General features: G+C 43.1%; 2 protein-coding genes across 8 annotated transcripts in view; one reads left to right on the top strand and one right to left on the bottom strand.

The window, feature by feature from the left end:
- Pcsk9 (proprotein convertase subtilisin/kexin type 9) overlaps nucleotides 1–1,613 on the top strand; it is a 28,329-nt gene extending 26,716 nt beyond the window's left edge. For all 6 annotated transcript variants that reach the window (XM_071617881.1, XM_071617879.1, XM_027945023.2 and 3 more), the window contains one exon: nucleotides 1,218–1,613. In XM_071617881.1, coding sequence (XP_071473982.1) covers nucleotides 1,218–1,433 — 216 coding nt within the window. In that variant the 3' untranslated portion in view covers nucleotides 1,434–1,613. The remainder of the gene's footprint in view (nucleotides 1–1,217) is intronic.
- Nucleotides 1,614–3,488: 1,875 nt separating this feature from the next.
- Nucleotides 3,489–20,000, bottom strand: part of Usp24 (ubiquitin specific peptidase 24) — a 133,709-nt gene continuing 117,197 nt past the window's right edge. For both annotated transcript variants that reach the window (XM_071617878.1, XM_027944930.2), the window contains exons 59-68: nucleotides 19,071–19,173; nucleotides 17,006–17,127; nucleotides 15,934–16,047; nucleotides 15,298–15,363; nucleotides 13,340–13,406; nucleotides 11,986–12,064; nucleotides 10,636–10,711; nucleotides 9,415–9,501; nucleotides 8,966–9,076; nucleotides 3,489–6,179 (exon numbers count right to left, since the gene is read on the bottom strand). In XM_071617878.1, the coding sequence (XP_071473979.1) occupies nucleotides 6,117–6,179; nucleotides 8,966–9,076; nucleotides 9,415–9,501; nucleotides 10,636–10,711; nucleotides 11,986–12,064; nucleotides 13,340–13,406; nucleotides 15,298–15,363; nucleotides 15,934–16,047; nucleotides 17,006–17,127; nucleotides 19,071–19,173 (888 nt within the window). In that variant the 3' untranslated portion in view covers nucleotides 3,489–6,116. The remainder of the gene's footprint in view (nucleotides 6,180–8,965; nucleotides 9,077–9,414; nucleotides 9,502–10,635; nucleotides 10,712–11,985; nucleotides 12,065–13,339; nucleotides 13,407–15,297; nucleotides 15,364–15,933; nucleotides 16,048–17,005; nucleotides 17,128–19,070; nucleotides 19,174–20,000) is intronic.

The raw sequence follows: 20,000 nt of genomic DNA on the forward strand, positions 1-20,000 counted from the left end.
GAAGGTTGAGGAGTGAGAAGAGCCCTGCCAAGAGGTCAAGGGGTGGGATGAGGCCAGAGCTGAGAGCTAGGCTTGGTGAGCCAAGGCAGGGTGGCCCCAGGGCTCTGGGCAGCTCCTTCAGCAGGGCCCCAGGGGCCAGGCAGCCCAAGCCAACTCCTAGGGGAGCTTAGCCACATTGTAAGATGCAGTGTGAAGAGACTGCAGTCTGATGGTGCATCCTTGAGGGCAGGGATGGGGTCAGATCCATCCTCTGTGTGTGCACAGGTAAGGTGCTAGCTCCAGGTGCTACTCCAGGCATTGGGGAGACAGACAAACAGACAGCCAGCCAGACAGACAGACAAACACTCCTGCTTCCCCACCTGGAGTGTATGTTCTAGTCCAGGTAGGTTAGTCAGCTAAGGTACCGTCCACGTGGTGGACAAAAGTGAAGCAGGCCAGGGAATGGGTGGGAAGGCATCAGAGCCCTCACTGAGCTGGTGGAGATGACAAGCCACGAGGATACCAGGCAGAGGAGCAGCAGAATAAAGGGGGAGCAGGCCCAGGGGCCACCAGGAACATCTGAAGGCCCATGAGGCAGCAGCGGAGTTAGCATGGAGGGGAGAGGCTCAGAGACAACAGAGCAAGGTCATTTCGGGCTTCAAGGCCACAGTCAGGCCTCAGTTTTTGCTGAGTAGCCTGAGAACCATGCAGTGCTGTGTCTAGGGTCAGGGGTGATCTGACCTGGGTTTGGACAGGTTCACTCTGGTCCCCAAGCTGAGAAGAAACTTCAGGGGACATTAGCAAAAGCAGGGAGAATAAAGGGTGGCTCTTGCCATGGTCCAGGCCTAGGAGGTGGGGCTCAGGCTGGTGGGAAATGTGGTGGGACACGAGGCCTGCAGGAGGCGCTCGTGGGTGTGGTGGATGATGTAGGGGGAGGAGTGAGGATGGTTGAGGTTTTGTTGAGCTACTGGACAGATGGAGTTGCTGTGAAATGGGGTGGAAAAGGCACTCAGGGGGCAGGTGGAGAGTGGACACTGTGGAGGTTCCCCTGTGCCCTGAAGATCAGGTGTGGAGCAGAAGCGGGTGTTGGGATGCAGACCCACCATGAGGAGGTGCAGCATGGCGCTCCAGCTGGCCCAGAGCCAGCGGTGTCTGTCTCGGGGCTGTTGGGAAGAAGTGAAGTGGGGGCGTGGCCTGCGTTGCTGAATTTGCGCTTTCTTCTCCCTGGGCTATGTCAGGTCACTGTGGCCTGTGAAGAGGGCTGGACCCTGACTGGCTGCAATGCCCTCCCCGGGGCCTCCCCCATCCTGGGAGCCTATGCCGTGGACAACACGTGTGTGGTGAGGAGCTTCGACATGGACACTGCAGGCAGGACCAGTGAGGAGGCCACAATAGCTACTGCCATCTGCTGTCGGAGCCAGCCCCCAGGCCAGGCCTCCCGGGAGCTACAGTGAAAGCCCAGGCCAGCATGGATGCCTGGGTGGGGGCCAGGGACTGGGTGCTAAGTGGATGAAACAGCTCTACCAGCCTGGCCCTGCTGGCACTGGCCAGGGGTGGGGTGCTCCTTGCCTGGGAGAACTCAGCATCTCTCCCTGGACCCTCCTCCCCATGGAGATGCAGGGAAGTCCCTCCTTCACTGGGGGAGCAGAGATGGCCTTTAATAATACATCGTTAAAGCGGGTTAAGTTGTGCTCGGCTCTGCCAGCTGCTCCCAAGGTATCACCCCCCCCCCCCATGGCAGTTACCTTCTAGAGCTTTCTTGCTGGTGCCAGGCCCTCAGTCCTCCCTTGGGGGCTGGATGGGGCCAAGTATCAGCCTGGGGCAGTGAGGGTGAGGGTGTTGGGGGTCCTTTACTGCCTGCTCTCTCTAGAGAAGCCCCTGGGGTCCCTGATGAATAAGGGTCGTAACCCACATGTTCTCGGGGTGGGAGTGGAGTGAGGTTCAGGCAGAGGGTGGAGACAGAGGCTCCTGGTTAACCTAGGCCATGCCTCAGCTTCTCCAGCCGCCCTTACTGTGCTCCGTCTCAGACTTTGTAACTGCCCAGGATCACCTGCATTGAGCTACCACCCTAGGACCAGCTTTTCAATTTGCAGTAGAGGGCCACATGGTACATGCCCCATCATCAGACCCCCTCTACTGCCCTGCACTGGCACTCCTACTTTATGAAGGAAGAAACTGGAAACCAAGGTGGGAGTGCCTGCCAGCCTCACACAGCCAGGAAGTGAAGTGGTGCCAGGATATGAACCCAGAGCCATCTGGCTAGAAGCCAAGCCTGTTTTTGGTGTACCAGGCTGGGCTCCTCAATTTTATAGATAACAGTGAGGCTACAAAGGTGAAGGTGTCTGCACCCTGCTTGCTGTGGACAAGGGCCTCCACTGTGGCCTGGTGTGGAGGTCAGTCAAGTAGCCCAGTGACTGTCCCTCCCTGAGCACTGCCCCACCCCACCCACCCAAATAAGCTTGTCTAGCTGTGGGGGCTCTTCTCTGTTGCCTTTATATAGCAAGGAACTTTTCCAGATCTGTTTTGCTTTTGTAATTCGATATTTATTCTGGGTTTTGTAGCATTTTTACTATGTGGTGACTTTTTAAAATAAAAGCAACATTGTCAGGACTCTGGCCTAGGATGGTTTTGCTTATACTGGGCACTGGTTAGTTTGTTGCATGGAGTGATGAATGGTATTGGATGAGTACTGCAGAGTGAACTTATTCCTTGTGCCTCTCCTAGGAATGCATGAATATCTTCCAGAAACTTCCCTGGACCCAACTAGTCAGGGTGCCCTGCCCCTTACAACATTCTAGATGTCCTGCTGCCCATGTCCACTGAGCCCTGGACTCCCCTGCCTTTTCCATCTTCTCCTAGCAGCAGCCTAGCAGTTTATGGAAGCTCTTGTCTTAAGTGTGAAGCTAGTGCTTGTCCATGATGGTTGTTCCTGACTTGTCAGATCTCTTTCCAGTTTGCAAAATGTAATTATCCCATTCAGTGTAGGATCTCCCAGCCCCCTAAGGTTGATGTGTCACCATCTTAGGTAAGATATGGCTCTACAAAGCCCATGTCATAAATGAAGAATCTACCACAAAGGCAAAAATCCTCCCCAGTTGTTTCCGGACAATTCAGTGTTGTATGTAGAAACAGATGCTAATGGCTTGAAGGCCAGAACTGTGTACCTGGGCTCACAGGCACCTATGCTGCTGTGAGGTCTGAAGACACCCACTCTCTGCCTAGGATGGCATGGGATCGTGAGTTAGATACCCACACCCTAACACTTTATGGCTTGACAGGGGGAAACAAGTCCATCTTGCAGATGGTTGACAGTTGGTCACCAGGAACAGGGAAGATCTACAATAGTGCATGGGAGGAGACCCAGGTGAGCAACACAGGATGCGAGAAATGAGGAAAGATGGTGAAAGGCTCAGAAGACCCACAGCACCAGTCAGCACCAGGATGGGCCCACGTGCGCCCCCACTGGCTGTGTCTGATATTTGGTGAAAAAATGTTGGTGAAACTCCAGCTCCACATTTTTGAAAAATTTTATTTTATAATCTTAGAAGCTAAGAACTCTGCCACGCATGAACCAAATTTAGAATTAAGATTCAACCCTAGTTTATCTACTTCCTTTTGAAAGTTTATAAACAAGATTTTATACACAAGAGGTAGCAGCGGAAAATTCCAGTCTGCTTGTTCCAAGCTCAAAAGGTACTGCACACACCTTGATGTTAGCAGGGAGGGTAGGGCAAGCTGGGGGAGACTGATGGCGCTCTAGAGGTCAGTAACCATGTGAGTCTGCCGGGGAAAGTCCCGGGTGAGCTGCCCTCGGGGATGCTCACCTCTTGGTCCCAGGATGCCTTCAAGGGCAGGACTTCAAGGGCTGTCCCAAGGTCAGCCTGGGCCAAAGGAAGTTCTTGAGAACACACAGCATTGAGTCAATTGTGCAATTCCTGCTTGATTTGCAGACCATTGTGAAAGATTATAAAAACATCTTCATCCAAAAAATTGGCAGTAAAAATGACAACTCTTCCAAGGCAAGCCTGTCACAATTGTCACTTTGTGGTACTACATTAAAAAAGTCCCCAGCAAGTTCGTTGACTGCAGCCGTTGGAAATCAAGTGGTTACTGGCAAAGTGGAATCGATGCTCATTGCAGCAGCAACATAACAAAATGAACCAAAGCTAGAGTGACAACGATCTTGATGCAGTTTCACGAGGACAGAGGTGCGGGGGAGGGCAGAAGGCGTCGTTTCCATAGGAAATAAGGGGACTAGAAGTGGAAACTTCACTCCTGAATTTGGGCTCCTGAGAGTGCAGCTGCCAGCGATGATATCCCAACGTGCATCATCACCAGCATTTTAATGCATGTCCTACACAATCTTTCTTCAAGGGGCACGGAGAGGAGGTTGTTGGAGGTGGGGTGCAGAGGAAAACAGTAGGACATGTGGTATTCACGTATTCAAAATCAATTTTTGAAAATCACATTCAAAATCATAAAAACACAAGAACCATACCAAATTTGCCATTTTGTGCCTGTTTCTCTGAGGCATGGTTCTGCTCTTAAATGCTGGCCCTTTCATCTTTTTGTGTATTTGACAAAAGCCATCACTAGACTGCAGTAGTTATAGAATTACAAACTGAAGCCTGACCTACAGGAACTTCTACAGTTGAACAATGAAACAAAGGGTTACTGAAACTGCACAGCAATGAAAGCTGTCTGCCCTGTCACATGTCCCCACAAATGCAAAAGCAACCAAAAAGGCACTTTGGGGCTGACGGCGCCTCTTTGACTTGGCAAATCTGACAGTGGCAACCTGGCACTTCCTAAGGTTCCCCTAGTTCTGTGCATGGTGAGTTGAAAATAAGGCAGAACATGTAACTAAAGGCAAAACAGGGCTGGAAATGTGTGAGCAATTCAAAACACAAAATGTTCCAAATTTACGAAATGTTGGTTGGTGTAACCCTCTCGATCTGCCACCCCAAAAGGAAGCCAGTATTTAACCTGAAATGAGTAAGTGATGCTATGCCTGGGAAGTACAACTACTGGATGGGTGTTCAATTGCTTTCTGGTTATTTCAGGGAAAGAAACCTTAACCTTGCCTTTTCAGTATTCATTAGTCATCTGGAGGAGAAAGAAAGTCTCAAGTTCTTTTTCTGTGTTAAAATTATGATGAAGCTCACAAAGCAGTGTTTCCCAACTAGGGTACTTAACTTCCCATACACCATTGCCACAGGCTTCAGTAATTATGTTTTTAAGAAAAAACAAATGATTGTGGGATCACATAATTTAAGACTACAGTTTATTCAATATGTCTCCAAGCAATAAAAAGAATTTTATGAAGTCAAACTCAATAAATTTTATCTTAAAGTGCTTTTTATTTTGCTATTTTTAAAATTTGTTTTAGGGACAACTTGTGTAATTTCTTTAGTGACAGATGTCAAAGAATGCACCTTGTACTTATGGAGAATGTAGTTTTTTTTATTGCTCTTTTAAATCTAAATCATATCAGAAAATACCTTAAAGAGCTTAATAATTTCCCAATTTTTGATCCTGGTAACATTTCAACAAGGTCCAAGCAGGTTTCTCAACCAGACCCACTGGAAATTCTATACAAAGAAGGAGACATATTAAATATAAAGGTCTGTGTAAACTGAATTCTTCAACTACTATTTTACAATGAAAAGGAATTCTACCACATCACTTTACATCATTTTAAATTGGATTTCCTACTCGATGTTACTGGATTAAAAATTTGCCCCTGCATACCTAAAGGCAGCTTGCTATTTTCTTAAAATATAAAAACCAGAAGAATTTCTTTTGTTGCATCATAGAGAAAGCAACAACTTTACCCTCACTCTTGTACGTTCATGTAACAAAAGTCTGCCACCAGCTTTATTTCCTAAAATCTCCAAGGGAAAAAAAAAGTCAATCTGCATGTGGTCCTGTGGCTGCTGGGCAGCTGGTCCACAGCTGGAGCTCTGCCACCACCGCAGCCTCCTGCCTTCTCACGCCCAAAGAGCGCTTCCTCTAAGAACACAGTCCTCCAGCTCTCCCAGGACAGTCTCCAGGCTCTTCTAAGGATTTCAAGGATGAGATTCTGGTTTCCAAAAGGCGCTGAGCACCCAGTCTTCTCAGGTGCCGGGCATTCTCTTCTAAGGATCGACATCGTCAAGGTCACTTCTTAACTCGCCAATCATCATGGGAGATTCTGAACCCTGTGAAAAAGAACAGGCAGTTACAGTTCAGATAGTTAAGTTAGGAAAAAAAGTCTTCTGAACTCACTCCCCTCTGTGTTCTGTAATTTAACCAGGTAATCATGTAGCAACTTATTTCTGTTTGTTAAAGGGTAATAAAACACAACGGTAACTATTATGCCTTCTATTTGACAATTCATAATTAACACAGAACACTTTCTTAGTCACTGAAGCAACCAGTGACTTGTCTAATGGCACAATCCTCCTTCGCAATCACATAGGCAGGCTCTCATTAGAACTGACTGAGCAATGGGACAAAGCAGAGAGAGGAACTTGCTGTCACTGACAACCACTTTGAGCTGGGTACTCCACCTGACAGGTGGGTTCTGGTTCATTCCTGGGCCTGTATTTTTCACGTCACTAATTTGTGGTCTTTGGTTTACACAGTTAACAAATAGTTTTGAAGACATGTCTGTCATGTGCCTTGGGACTGATATGACTGGAGGCGTGGATGGGAGAGAAGGGACGATCTCTTTGTGGAAGTGATATGCTAGCTGAGTGGGAGTTAGGGCAGTGTGTGGAGGCAGATGGGGAAGGAACAAAGCATATTTGAAAAACTAAAATTCAGAAACCGCTGGAGGGAGAGGTGTGCCACATCAATCGGAGGGTTAAAAGCCTTAGCAGCAAAGCTAAATCACTGAAAGGTCTCAGCACGTTAACTAGAGCGCCAAGAGTGGAGGCACCCCTGCCTCCACTTCTTCCAGAGATCCAGAGACTAAAGTGCTTGGACATACAAAAAGATGGGTGGCCACTATGTGAAAGGTTTCATGGCTCTCAACGGCCATGGGTTGTTGGCTTTGGTGCGGGGGGGGGGGGGGGGGGGAGTGTGAGTGGGGTTGGACATGTTGAGTTTAAGGCATCTTTGAGACAAAGCAAGTGATGTCAGGAATCAGAGAGCTGGAAGTTCATGTCTGGAGTTTAGGAGAATCGCCACAGTGACGGCTGTGGGGAAGGCATCAGGATATGGGATGGAGACCTAGGGATGCCTGCTGGGCACCTGGAGGGATCAGAAAGAACGGTCTGAGGAAACCCAGGAGTAAGATGTGTCCTGGAAGTCCCTAAAGAGTGTTTCAAAAAGGGCAGAGTGTTTGCAAGTAGCATAGAACTAAGAGGACTGGGAAATAAAGGCCACTTGCCACCTCCAACTGTGGAATGAGAGAAAAGGGAATCAGGCCTGAGGCTGAAGAATAAGTGAGAGATAAGGAAAGAGGGATGGTTAAGTTTAGACTTAAGAGGAAAGGTGGGGCTGAGGAGAAAAGAGAGGGCTTTTTAAGAGCATGGGAGGGAACTGCTGAAACTCTACTAGAAATGATAGCATGGAGGAAGGGCGTGGGGAATAAGTCTCTCAGGGTGGGAGTGGATGAGGGCAGAAGGCCTTGTGGGGTGGGGGAAGGAGACTGGCCACTGTCACAGGAGAACAGGAAAGATGGTGTGGACACTGGGGCTGGAAGTTTGGGAACCAAACCAAGCTGCTGGAGCTCTTGTCCTATAGCTTTTATTTTTATTGCAAAGAAAACAGGTGATGGGTAAACTGCTGAGAATGACCCTTGTATAAGTCATATCACTACACTGGGCCTTAGTGAGCCTTCTGTAAAATCAGGGCAATAGCAGCTCACAAGGTTACTGAGGATCTGAAAGAGACCATTTAAGAGAAATGACACATATGATAACTACAATTTCACTTAATGGGACTTATTCTGTGAGGGGGGCCACACAGGAGACAGACCACTGTTGAGGAGGGCCAGACTAGTTGGGAAGACGTAACAGTTATATTCACTTAGTTCAGTATTTTGCAAGAAGTAGGTGCCGGATAAAAACCTCTTAGGAGGCTGAGGCAGGAGGACCACAAGTTCAAAGCCAGTTAACAACTTAGCAAGATCCTGTCAAACAAACAAAACAAACACGTCCCCCCAAAAACAAAACAAAAAACCTCCCAGGGCTGGGGATGTGGCTCATTGGTTAAATACCCTTGGATTTAATCCCTGGTTCCAAAACAAAAACAAAAACTTTCTCTATTAATGAGTAATGAAAATGTTGTTTAAAAAATAATAAACAGAGAGAGTTGGGGAGGTAGCTCAGTGGCAGAGTGCTTGTCTAGCATGCATAACATGTGGGGTTGATTCCCAGCACTGGGGGAGAGGAGGGGAGGATGCCGGGCAGGCCATCAGCTCCAGTTATTCTCTGAGTTCTCTGCCAGGCAGGTGTACTGCAGTAGCATGGGGTCCTTCCTTTTAAGGTCCATATTTCTGAACAGGCTAGTGATAGCAGAAGAGATTTTTTTTTTTTTAAAAAAATAGTTATTTTTTAGTGTAGTTGGACAAAATAACTTTATTTTATTTATTTATTTTTATGTGGTGCTGAGGATCGAACCCAGGGCTTACACAAGCTAGGTGAGCGCTCTACCGCTGAGCCACAACCCCAGCCCCAGAAGAGATTTTTAAGCAACTTGTCAGAAAGAAGCAAACAAGCCAGAACAATGTGTGTGTACGCCCTGGCTTTACCAGGACTGAGTGGTGTGGCGAGCCAGCACCTTGAAGCCTGGCCCTTATTTTATACTGCAGGACAGTTCAACTTTGCAAGCCTGCTGTCAGTGAGCTCTGAGCTGAGCGCACCAGAGGGTTGAGCTGGCCGTTCTTCAGACACATACTCCAGAAGAGCATCCTTCCTTCTTTGACTAGGGAGATTCTTTCTCAAAAGCTTAAGAGCAGGGACTGCCCTTTCAGCCATGAACAGGTCCCCGGTCATACCTGTTGTAAGTGCCTCTCTCCATTCTCATTGGCAGGACTGCTCTCTGACCCATTACTGCTTCCTGATTGCTCTTTTTCATTCAACAAAGCTGTGGCATACGCTAATGTGTCCTGCAGGAGGTTGAAACACAAGCAGAAAGAGTTAAGGGCCATCCTAACTCTTCACTGATCTTTGGCAGCACCAGCAGCCAGAGTGGCGCATTCCACCACTACACTCAACTTTCATGCCCTGCTGGGACCAGACTGACCAACCCACAGCATTTCTTCCAGGCAAATGATTTGCATAGACTTGCATGAGTGTATACCCATCTGTTGCCTTTTCACAGAAAATCCAATTACTGCTTCTGCCTGTTCTCATTTTCAACCCCACACCTCTTATCTGGGCTATGGATTCTGAGAATGCTGCACAAGGGGACTTCAAAGCAAACAAGGCCAAAGATGGCCCTTACCTGAGCTGAGATGGTTCGCTGGAAGGTTTTTCCAGTTGATGTTTCATTAGAGACATTACTCTGTGGTGTCCAATAATGTTCTGACATCTGGATGAAAGATCAAGCATGCCATCAGAGTCCACAGTCTCCACCATCAGATGGTAGAGTCTAACCAGCACAGGCTCTAAGTCCACCCGGACCTCCAGTCACCTTAGGAGATCACAGAGGATTTCTCTCTTCTCCCACAACCCCAGGAAATACTGCTTCTTATATAGCATCACCCCTGTCTTTACCCATGAAGTTAAGACATGTTTAGTAGTTAGTTCTCCCTTATACATAATTGCTTCACCTGGTTTTTAGTTGCCCATGATCAGACACAGTCCAAATATATTAGGTGGAAAATTCCAGAAATATACAAATCCTAATTTTTTAAAAAATATTTATTTTTTGAGTTGTAGTTGAACACAATACCTTTATTATTTTTATGTGGTGGTGAGGGCCTCACAAGTGCCAGGCGAGTGTTCTATCGCTGAGCCTCAACCCCAACCCCACCAAATCCTAAATTTGAAATAGTGCGACAGTCGGAGTATCATGATGAAATCGTGCGCTGCCCCACTCCAGATGTAAACCATTTCTTAGTCTAGTAATTTGTCCACGCTACATGCTACCTTCCTGACACCGTCATTTTGCAATGATCTTTTTCACTGACAATATATGAGAAGGCCAACAGTAGCCTGGCTGTGTCAAGATACCTATCTATATCATTCACCTCATCTCCTCACGCTGGCACTGCACCATCTCACACCATCACAAGAAGACTGAGTATGACAGATATTTTAAGAGAAAGACATCACATTCATATAACTTTTGAGTACATTATCACAGCTGTTCTATTTTATTATTTTCCCCCTTTTTATTATTAGTTGTTATTATTAATTTCTTATTGTGCTTAATATAAAACTAAACTTTATTATACGTTTATGGGTCTGAGGAAAAACAATACGTACAATGTTGAGTACTACCTGTGTTCAGGCATCCACTAATAATACCCCCTGTAGATAAGGGGGACTATTGTATTGACACATTTAATATATACAAATAGATATTGACTGTACTAAAGAAGTACTTTAAGTCTGAAAATACTCTGAGATCAGTTTACAAATAAGGTTTTGGAGATTCCCCTGATAAGATGTGCTGTTATTAATCTTTATGTTATAATTAGAAGAGTTCAGAATTGATTACCTTCTTCTGGAGCCACTGCACAGCCCAGCTCCAGTGGTGAGAATTTTCCTTAAAATATTCTTTAGCAGCAGGACACCTGGTGACCAGGGACATTTTTATTAACCAAGTGTTTTCTTTGAAAACATTCATGTTTAATCCATAGTAATTTTACTTTGAAAAAGTATCTTGCCACTTTCATTAAAATTCAGTTAACACCTGTGTTAAACTTCTACTCTGTTCTGATTTGGTTAAGCAACATATTCCCAGGTTACACATCAGAGGCAGTACAAGGTGCACGTGTGGTCAATGTCCATCCTTCTACCTCACTCTCACTCAGATCTATTAAAAGTCAAAGATGGAAAACAAAAATAAAAACCACAACAGATTGTATATTTAATAAGTGACCTCTTGACATATCAAATTGGTCTTAATTTTTGTGCTTTGAATATGAAGAATGAGATTATGGGAAAAGTTAACTTGAAAGCATTGCTTTGTAAGCCCCTGCCACCCCACAACCTTCTTCATTTTTCTTTGCCTGTCTAGAAAGTTGTCCATATTTGAAGACAGTACTGAAGGAGGGAAAAGAGGAGAGAGTCATTTTAGTTTTGGAAGATGAAAAGACTTACGGAGAGGCTTGTGATGATGGCTATACAGCTAGGTGAATGAACTTAATACCATTGAAATGTAGGTCTAAAAAGGGTTAAGATTAAAAACCAAAAACCTTTACTTTGAAGCCTATCAGCCTGTGTTCAAGTCCTAGCTCTGTGACTTTAGTTCCAACACTTAAACTACCCATGATAAATCCCATGATAAATGATTCCAAACCTTATGAAGTTGCTGCAAAGATTAAATAAGATAATGCCAACAAAGTACTTCACACAGTGCTATAGGAGTTTTTTTTTTTTTTTAAGTATTTTTATTAGTTGTTGATGCATCATTATTTATTTATTTTTTAATTTATATGTGGTGCTGAGAATTGGACCCAGTGCCTCACAAGGGCTCTACTACTGAGCCACAAACTCAGCCTGGTATCATGATTTTGTTGATGGAGAGGCTATTAGAAATTGGGAACCCAGGGCCTAAGAGTTGGTAGCTGGATTGTATTAATGAAGGAGACCTCAGGGAGGTTTATAAACTTTGGCTCTTAACTTGAAAGCATTGCCTAGATTCCTCCTCCTGGTTTAGCTTTCTTTCTTTTCAAAATTCCGTAAAATATACTATTCTTTTAATACTCCTCCACATTTGTTTTGAAGATCACTTGTTGAACCTTCCTAGCAAGCATGTCCTGAGTCAGATTTTCTAAGATATAATGACAAGGCAGATGTTTCTGTTTTCAGTCATTTTATCCCTGAATTTTAAGTTTATACTTACTTTTGAGCAAGAGTTACAAGAAATTTGACACACTGGTAGCAGCGACTGCTGTCCACGTGATTACTGTGGTGCATCAAAGCTGAAGGAAGAGAAGGGACATTTTAATAATAAAGCACTGAACTGAAAGTGGGTCCAAGTGATAATAAGTTCTCTTGTTTTAAAAATTTATAAACTATTCTGGCAAGCTGCAAGGGAACAACTTAAGTAAAAGCAAAGTGATGCCTGTCTCAACGGCATGCCCCAAGTTCTAATGGGGGAGAAAGGCTACATTAATGTTAAAAAAACATACATTAAAAAAAAAAAAAAAAAAAAGTACATGGTAATGAGTTTGACTTTCAGGACTGAAATGGAACCAAAATTTAAACTGGCTAATTATTCAAATTTTCCCATACACCACATTGCTGAAAGTAGTTGTAGTTTGATAAACTGAAAGTTATGACATTAGTTCTGTTCAATAAAATATTTCTTGTTTTGCGTTTTAGGGATGAGCTTATTGTTTTCTAAGTTTCAGAGAGCCTGGGTGCTGCTCTGACTACAGTACACTGTTACAAATGTGGGCCTGGAAAGCTACTGCTATAAAACATTTTAGCCTGTATCTCCTTTCTGCAATAAAAGGAGACCCTACATCTCCTCTTAATATAGTCATGGCCACCTAACCACACAGGTGTGTATTGAGTAATGAGTCACTAGGCAATTTAGATATGTGTGAACATCAGAGTGAGTAGACACAAAAAAAGATGGCTGCCACATCACTAGGTGACGTAATTTTATGTCATGCCATTGTACATACGGTCCACTGCTAACAGAAATGTGAGTGGTACATGATTTCACAGCAAAATCCAAAGTGACTCTGATTAACTACAGTGGGAGAGGGGTATTTTTTTAAACTAAATTTTCTTTAATAATTTGCTTATTAAGCTATTAGCCTTCTGAAAAAAGCACCGGACTTCTATGAGTAGACAAATGGAAGTGTGGGTATATTCATACCACAAGTCAAACCTCAAACATACATGATGTTTTTGACAACATGCCAAGTCTGGGGTTTTAAGTTTTTCTCTCCTCAATTGCTGTTTAGTAGAGGAAAAAATTTTCTGCTTCAAAAAGTGATCTCCAGCCACAGCACTCCTGAGCCTTACCTAACCTGGGAAAATAGCTACACCTTAATGACTAAAAGCAGGAGAAAGTCCAGAGTGGTAAGATCCTGGGGTTTTAATTCTCCCAACTAGGATGTAGAACCAGATTTGTAATGGACCAGTCAGTCACTCATCTGCACCAGGAAGCAGTGGAGGCAGGACTGTCAGAACAACTGTTATCTGAATATTTGCTGCAGACGCTTGTTCACTGGTATACTTGCCTAGTAATCCATTTTCTGTCTCAAACACAAATTTGACTCGCTCTACTTGTATGGGATCTTCAATGACCTATGAAGGGAGGAAACAAAGGTTGGCAAATGAAAGAAGAAACCTGTGTAATAGCCACAGTGCCTTCTTCGCAGCTCTACTAAAGAGATTTAGTTTCTAACATAACAAAACCCAATACTAACAAATGTACATTGCCACATATTTCACACTTTAAACTGAGACATAAAAATATTAAGTAATATTTAAAGATCCATTCATTTCTAACTACATGTTCCTACCAACTGAATCTAAAATTCTCTAGTTTATAAGGACATGTTTCATGATCCTAAGGAAAAGAGGTTTATTCTCTGACTTATTAAAAATGCATTTAAGTTTTGCTATTAGGCTCTAAAAATTGATGGGAAAGGTTTGGCCTTGCTATAGAAGGCGAATCTATTTCACTTGTCACTGTATTTCTAGTTCTTGGCACTGAATTATGCAGTATAATAAACTGTAGGGGTTTGTTGTTCGTCCTATCCTTGAAAAGCAAAAATCTTCCAGTTTGTAAAGGTACCAGAACCAGGAGGAAATAAAGGACCAGAAAGATGTAACAAATGGCATCCATGATGCATTTTCTTATTCCAAACCCTTTCAATGCATCCTCTATGTCAAGACCTATTAAGCACTGGGAATCTAAAGGAAACATTCAGATTGTCTTTAAGGAATCTCTAGGCTAATCTCTCTCATTAGCTTACACCAATCACCAATCACTACTGATTCTCTTTCCAAAGCACCTCTTCATCTGTCCCTCACTATCCTTCCTCCCTCTGCCTCTTCTTTGGTGCAAGCCTTGTTATGTCACACTCAGATTCTTGATGAACTCCTCTATGGTCTTCCAATTCCTAATCCTGCTTTCTCCTCCATCCCTAAAAAGACAGCCAGGGGAATCTTTCCATAACAAACTGGGTCATGTCACTCTCCTGCTTAGAATAGTTTCTGGTGCACCATCAATGACAGCAGGGATTGCAACTGAAATAAGCAAGGAGGGCTAAGGAGTGGTGAGGATGGTGGGAAACTGGAGACAACGGGCCTCTCCCAGGGCTTCTGGGGACTGTTACATGCAGGAAATGGAACTAATGAGTCTAGATTACTTGACTTTTCAAGATAGGACAGAAATTAAAAAAAAAAATATGATGAAAACAAGTGTACAGGTAGAAATATCCAGGTGTACAACCAGTGGCCTACAGGAAAAAATGCATACACCATAGGATTAGGAGCAGAAGCCTTTTACAACCTGGTCTGAGTTTCTTTTCTCAAGTTCTGTTCAGTTCCCACCTCTTCCTCCAGTCATACTGTTAAAATCAAAGTGCTCCTCAAGAGTGTATGTGGTGGAGCGCCTGGGCTCCGGGCAATCACTTGGCTTAGATGCTGACTCTGCCACAAACCCCTGTATCTGCCAAAGGTGGCCTCAGGCAAATCACTCTACTTCTTTAAATCTCAGTTTCCAGTGATACAGTACTTTGCCAGTTGCAGATGATTTTCACCTCCTGCTTTTCACATTTCTCAAATTGGAAAGTAACTCATAATTGAGCATATCTCATGGTTTCCTGGCTCTCTAAATATTTTTAACAGTTCATATCTATTCAATGGTGTCTAAGACTAGATGATTAGCATTTTACCCTGAGGTAATCCTGAGGTTTAAACATGGTAACACTTGCACTGGTAGGTTACACACTGTAAGGGCCTCAACAGGGCTAATTATCATCCTTGACTCTTCCTACCTCTGCACTATAATTTCTTGTGTATTTGCCTGGTTCCCTCACTTAATTGCGAGGTCCCAGAAAGCAGAGTTTTATGATATAAAAAGAACTCAAATAATGCAGACCAAATAAGTAAAAAATAATAATAACTTTATAATTGTGTTCTGACTTATAAATACCTAAATATAAGTGAATCCGAACATCTGACTTACCAATATCTCATGAAGCAGTTGAAATGTGTTCTTTAGCTCATGGGGTGGAGCAGTTTCTAGTTGGTTCTGAAAGAGTTTTTTTTGAAAGCATAAACATTCTAGTAACTTTTCGGTGGAGAGCATATGGGAGTGGCAATCAACATGCTGGATCCCACCCCTAGTTATACCACTGACTCATCTTGGGCAAGTCAACTTCCCTCTCTGGGTCTCAGTTTCCCCAAATGTTAAATCTGGGGACTGAAATAAATGACCTCTTTCCAGCTCAACACTCCATGATAATTTACCGTGAAATTAGGGAGAGAGAGAATAAAAGGAAAGGGGAGAATCTAAAGTCAATAAATAGACTGAAAAGTTCATTGTATATATCCTATTTTACTTTCTAGAAAATGCTGATACATTACATGAGAATGCTTTGAGCTAAGACTGTTTTGAAAAAGTATACTGAAAAGTCAGCTTATGAAGTAGAAAAATCTGCTGAGATAACTGGGTAAAGAAGGCAGGCTAATAAAACTCAGATTCCATTGTGCATTTTAATAAATTTATACATACAGAAAGCAAGAAACGACTTTGTTTTAATGCCACACTTCCGAGGAGCATTTTCTATCTGGCTATCAACAGGGTTAACTCAGGTTATACCTTAATGAAATGCAGCATCATGAAGGAAAAGTGCTCATTACAGAAGCAGCAGTACACCACCATCTCCATGAGGGCCAGGAGGGAGCCTGTCAGCTCTCGCAGGGCAAACATGACCTGGTGGGAGGACATGAGAGGAGTGAGGCTTCTCATGCTTCAATTTAACAGTTGAGCTGTCATTCTGTCTTTAACTAAAATATACCCAGACTTAAGAACATCAACATTGTCTCAAATCAGGGTTTCTTGTTAGCGGTCCATGGACAGATTTCAGGGTGTCTGAGGCTATCTGGCATTTTATGCAATTCTGTGCAAGTGTGTGCTTTTTTCCAGGAGAGTTACTTTTCATTAATTTTCAAAGGTGAATGCCTCTGAATGATTAAAACAATCACTGATGCACTGTTGATGTAATTTTAAAAAGACAATATGGTATGCTGTTCATGGATTCATATACATGAAAATCATGTAAGGAAGACTAAGTTTGCAGGAGGGGTGGCTCTGGGTGTAAGGGGAGGCCTGGGCTGAGAATAGGCCACAGTGTATGCCTAATAGAGGGCTGGGAGGAGCCACTCCCACACTCCAAGGTTCAAGAATACATGGGAACTGAGATGTGGTTCAGTGGTAGACTGCTTGCCTGATGTGTGCAAAGCCCCCAATGCTAAAACAAACAAATCAAGTATGGCTTTGAATTGTAGTATATTAGGACCGCGGATCTACAAAAGAGTGGGAACAAAACTGATAATGAAGTAAACTTTTAAACAGGTGAAGTGTCATTTACCTCCTCCTAGGCCTGATTCCTGGTTGAAGAGAGGGCCAATAATAGTCTCTTTTATTAATTTTTACTTATTCTTGTGGTGCTGGGGATGGAACCCAGGGCCTTGCACATGCTAGGAAGAGTGTTCTCCCACTGAACTACACCCAACCCTGATTTTATTTCTGACAGTTGTATAGGAAAGCATCACTTCTTCTCACAACAGTCCTACTCTTCATCAGAGTAACATAAAGTTGAGCAACAAAAGGACTTTTTCTCAAACAGGAGAAAATAATAAATATACAGAGAAAAGGGTCAAGCACGCACCTCCAGCAGGTAGGGTTTCCCTTCAGACAGGAACAGCAAGGCCTCTACTTCCTTGTGGAGAGGCAGCAGGGGGCTTGAGGGAGCGATGCTAATAGGTGGCCTCTGTTTAAATATGCCAGGAGCTTCAGGGACCAAAAATAAAACACAAAACACACCTTTGGTGTTATTCCATGAAATAGACACCCACAGGGTGATGTGACTCCCAATATTCACATGCTCGATTGCTGGCTTCCTCCAGCCTGGTCCCTCACAGCCTAGAGGGGAGAGCTGATGATGGGACAAGAGGAGATGGTCACCTACTTCCTCCCAGCATGCCACAGCTGCAGTTGTACATTCCTAGTGATTCCCAAGAAAGACTTTCCAAGAGGTGAAAATATAAATAGTATATGAAAAAATCTTGGCAACTGCTCCCAAAGAGACACTGCATAGGACATTTTTGTTCTTCAAACAACTTTCTTCATATAATGACCAATCTATGTTGAAGTAGACCCAACCATATGGTAGGTGCCTATCTCTTTTCCAGAAAACCAAGGAAAACTGTCTGAACTCATGAAACGAGGCAGCTTTGTCTTTTGATGGGAATAAGCCAGGGTTTAAGAAGCAAACTCTACCTTACCACTTTATCAATGTCCTGTTAGAGAAAGTGAGCAGCTTTCTCCCAGAATGACGCTCTGGGATTTTTATCTTATTTTCTGTCTTTACATCTCACTGGCCAGAGGATATTAAAACTCTACTCCTGGAGTTAGAGGCTTACATCAACCCTGAGTGCTGATACTAGCTGTGAGACCTTCTTGAAGTTACTAAACATCTCTGCATCTTAGTTTCCTCATTTACATAAGGGTATAATACCCTTCTCATAGATTTGCCGTGGGTATTAAACAATAAATATAAAGTACCACGTAAAAGAATGGCAACAGAAACCATTGAATACAGTTAGCTGCTCTGTTGCCTTATTACAGTTACTATCATCACAGCCTAGGAATGGTATAAAGTTGTGGTACATCAAGGTTAGGACACGGGATAATCGTAACTTGTGTCTGTGTCTGTGCTACTGATGAGTGACAAAATAGGGAATACTATCACATCTACCTTATATTCAAATATGTTTTACTAATTTATATCTGAGATGCCCCCTCACTCTGTTTTACAAAGTACTTTAACATTTTATCTCATTAATCCTTATTAACTTTTTATGCTTTTAATATTTTTATTTTGTACTGAGGATCAGAAAGGTCTGGTGGCTTGATTAAGTTCACATAGCTAGGAGACTCCAAATTGTACCTTGGTTATTCTTCTCAAAATATCAGTTGCTCAAATTATAGTGAGGAATTACCTTGTAATCCTAGAGTGCTTTAAAAAAAAACATACAAATTCCTCCTATCCCTCAAAGGAATGACTGAGTCATTTTGTGACTTCCTTGTGTGACAAGCTAGTAAAATAAGGTGAGGTTTAACATGAATTAAACAAAAATTTAAAGTGTTTGTTATGATTTGGATGTACAGTATTCCCAGTAAACTTATGTGATAGACAATGAAGGAATGTTCAGTGGTGAAATGACTGGATTATGAGAGCTATAATGTAACTGGTGGATTAACCCATTTGATAAATTAATAATTTCAAAGGACTACTGCATTGGGTGGTAACTATAGGCAGGTGGGGTGTGTCTGGAGGTCACTGGGGCACGCACTTGGTGTTTATACTTTATCTTTTGTCCCTGGCTCCTTGCTCGCTCTCTGCTTCCAGGCTACCACGAGTTGATAGCATTCCTTCACCAAGCCCTTCCACCATGCTCTGCCTCATTTGGACCCAGAGTGACAGAGTTGACTAACCATGGAGTCACTGAACCTCTGAAATCATGAGTCAAAAATAACCTTTTTCTTTTGTAAGTTGTTCTTTTCAGGCATTTTGGTCATAGCTATGAAAAGCTGACTGTTTTCCTCAAATATTAAATAGCCCATTAAAAAACAAGTAATATTCATGTAATTGCTAACATCAGTTTTTTCATGTTAGACAGATTCAGCATCTCTTCATGTTCCTGATGTATTAAAGACACATTAAAACTCACCAACATTCCTCTGGGAAGAGACATCTGAATGCAAGACAAGCAATGCTATTGTATTGTGAAGATTCCCAAATTCTCTTGCTTGTGCTGAACTCCATCGGCGTATCTGCCATCAGAGTAGAAAAAACATAGTTAAGAGAAAGACTTGCTGGTTCATGTTAGCCACAATTATACCTCAATGCTAGGGTAGAAGAGGACAATGCACAAAGAAGTCACAAGCTTTAAGCTATCTTAAGTGTTTCCCCAGACACATTAACTCAGATTCTAAAACCAATCCATTCATGTGTATAATTTGGGTTCTAAGTATTCAGGACATGCAGGTAATTTTCCTGTGCCTCAGGATATTGGGAAAACCTAAAGGCTGGATGGAGATAGGCCTGGCCCTGCCTCAGCTACTCAACTGTACTGTAAGAGAGCATGGATTACCCATAACAGTGTCTGATCTCTTCATATAATGGCAGAAATAATGTTATCTGTTCTGTCTACTTTGTGGCTGTGAGAACCAAATGAAATATTAAAAATGAAAATATTTTCAGAACTAGTGTGTTCCATAAATGTAAAATAGTACACATTATATGTGCAATCAAATTACAGTGAATTGCATAAATCACCACTATCAATGGAATCCCTGAATCCCTGTGAAAAGCCTGAAATGAAAAAAGCACATTGTAAAAGTCCAACATCTAAATGCCCAGAGCATGCTACCGTGTCAGTACTTGTTTTATTTTATTTTTTTGATAGTGGGGATTGAACCCAGGGTCTCTTAACCACTGAGCCACATCCCCACCTCTTTTTTATATTTTACATAGAGACAGGGTCTCGCAGAGTTGTTTAGGGCCTTGCTAAGTTGCTGAGGCCGGCTTTAAACTCAGGATCCTGCAAGTTGCTGGGATTGCAGGCATGTGCCACTATGTCCAGCAATGTTTCTTTTTC

The sequence above is a fragment of the Marmota flaviventris genome, chromosome 10, assembly GCF_047511675.1.
Source record: "Marmota flaviventris isolate mMarFla1 chromosome 10, mMarFla1.hap1, whole genome shotgun sequence".
Taxonomy (NCBI): Eukaryota; Metazoa; Chordata; class Mammalia; order Rodentia; family Sciuridae; genus Marmota; species Marmota flaviventris.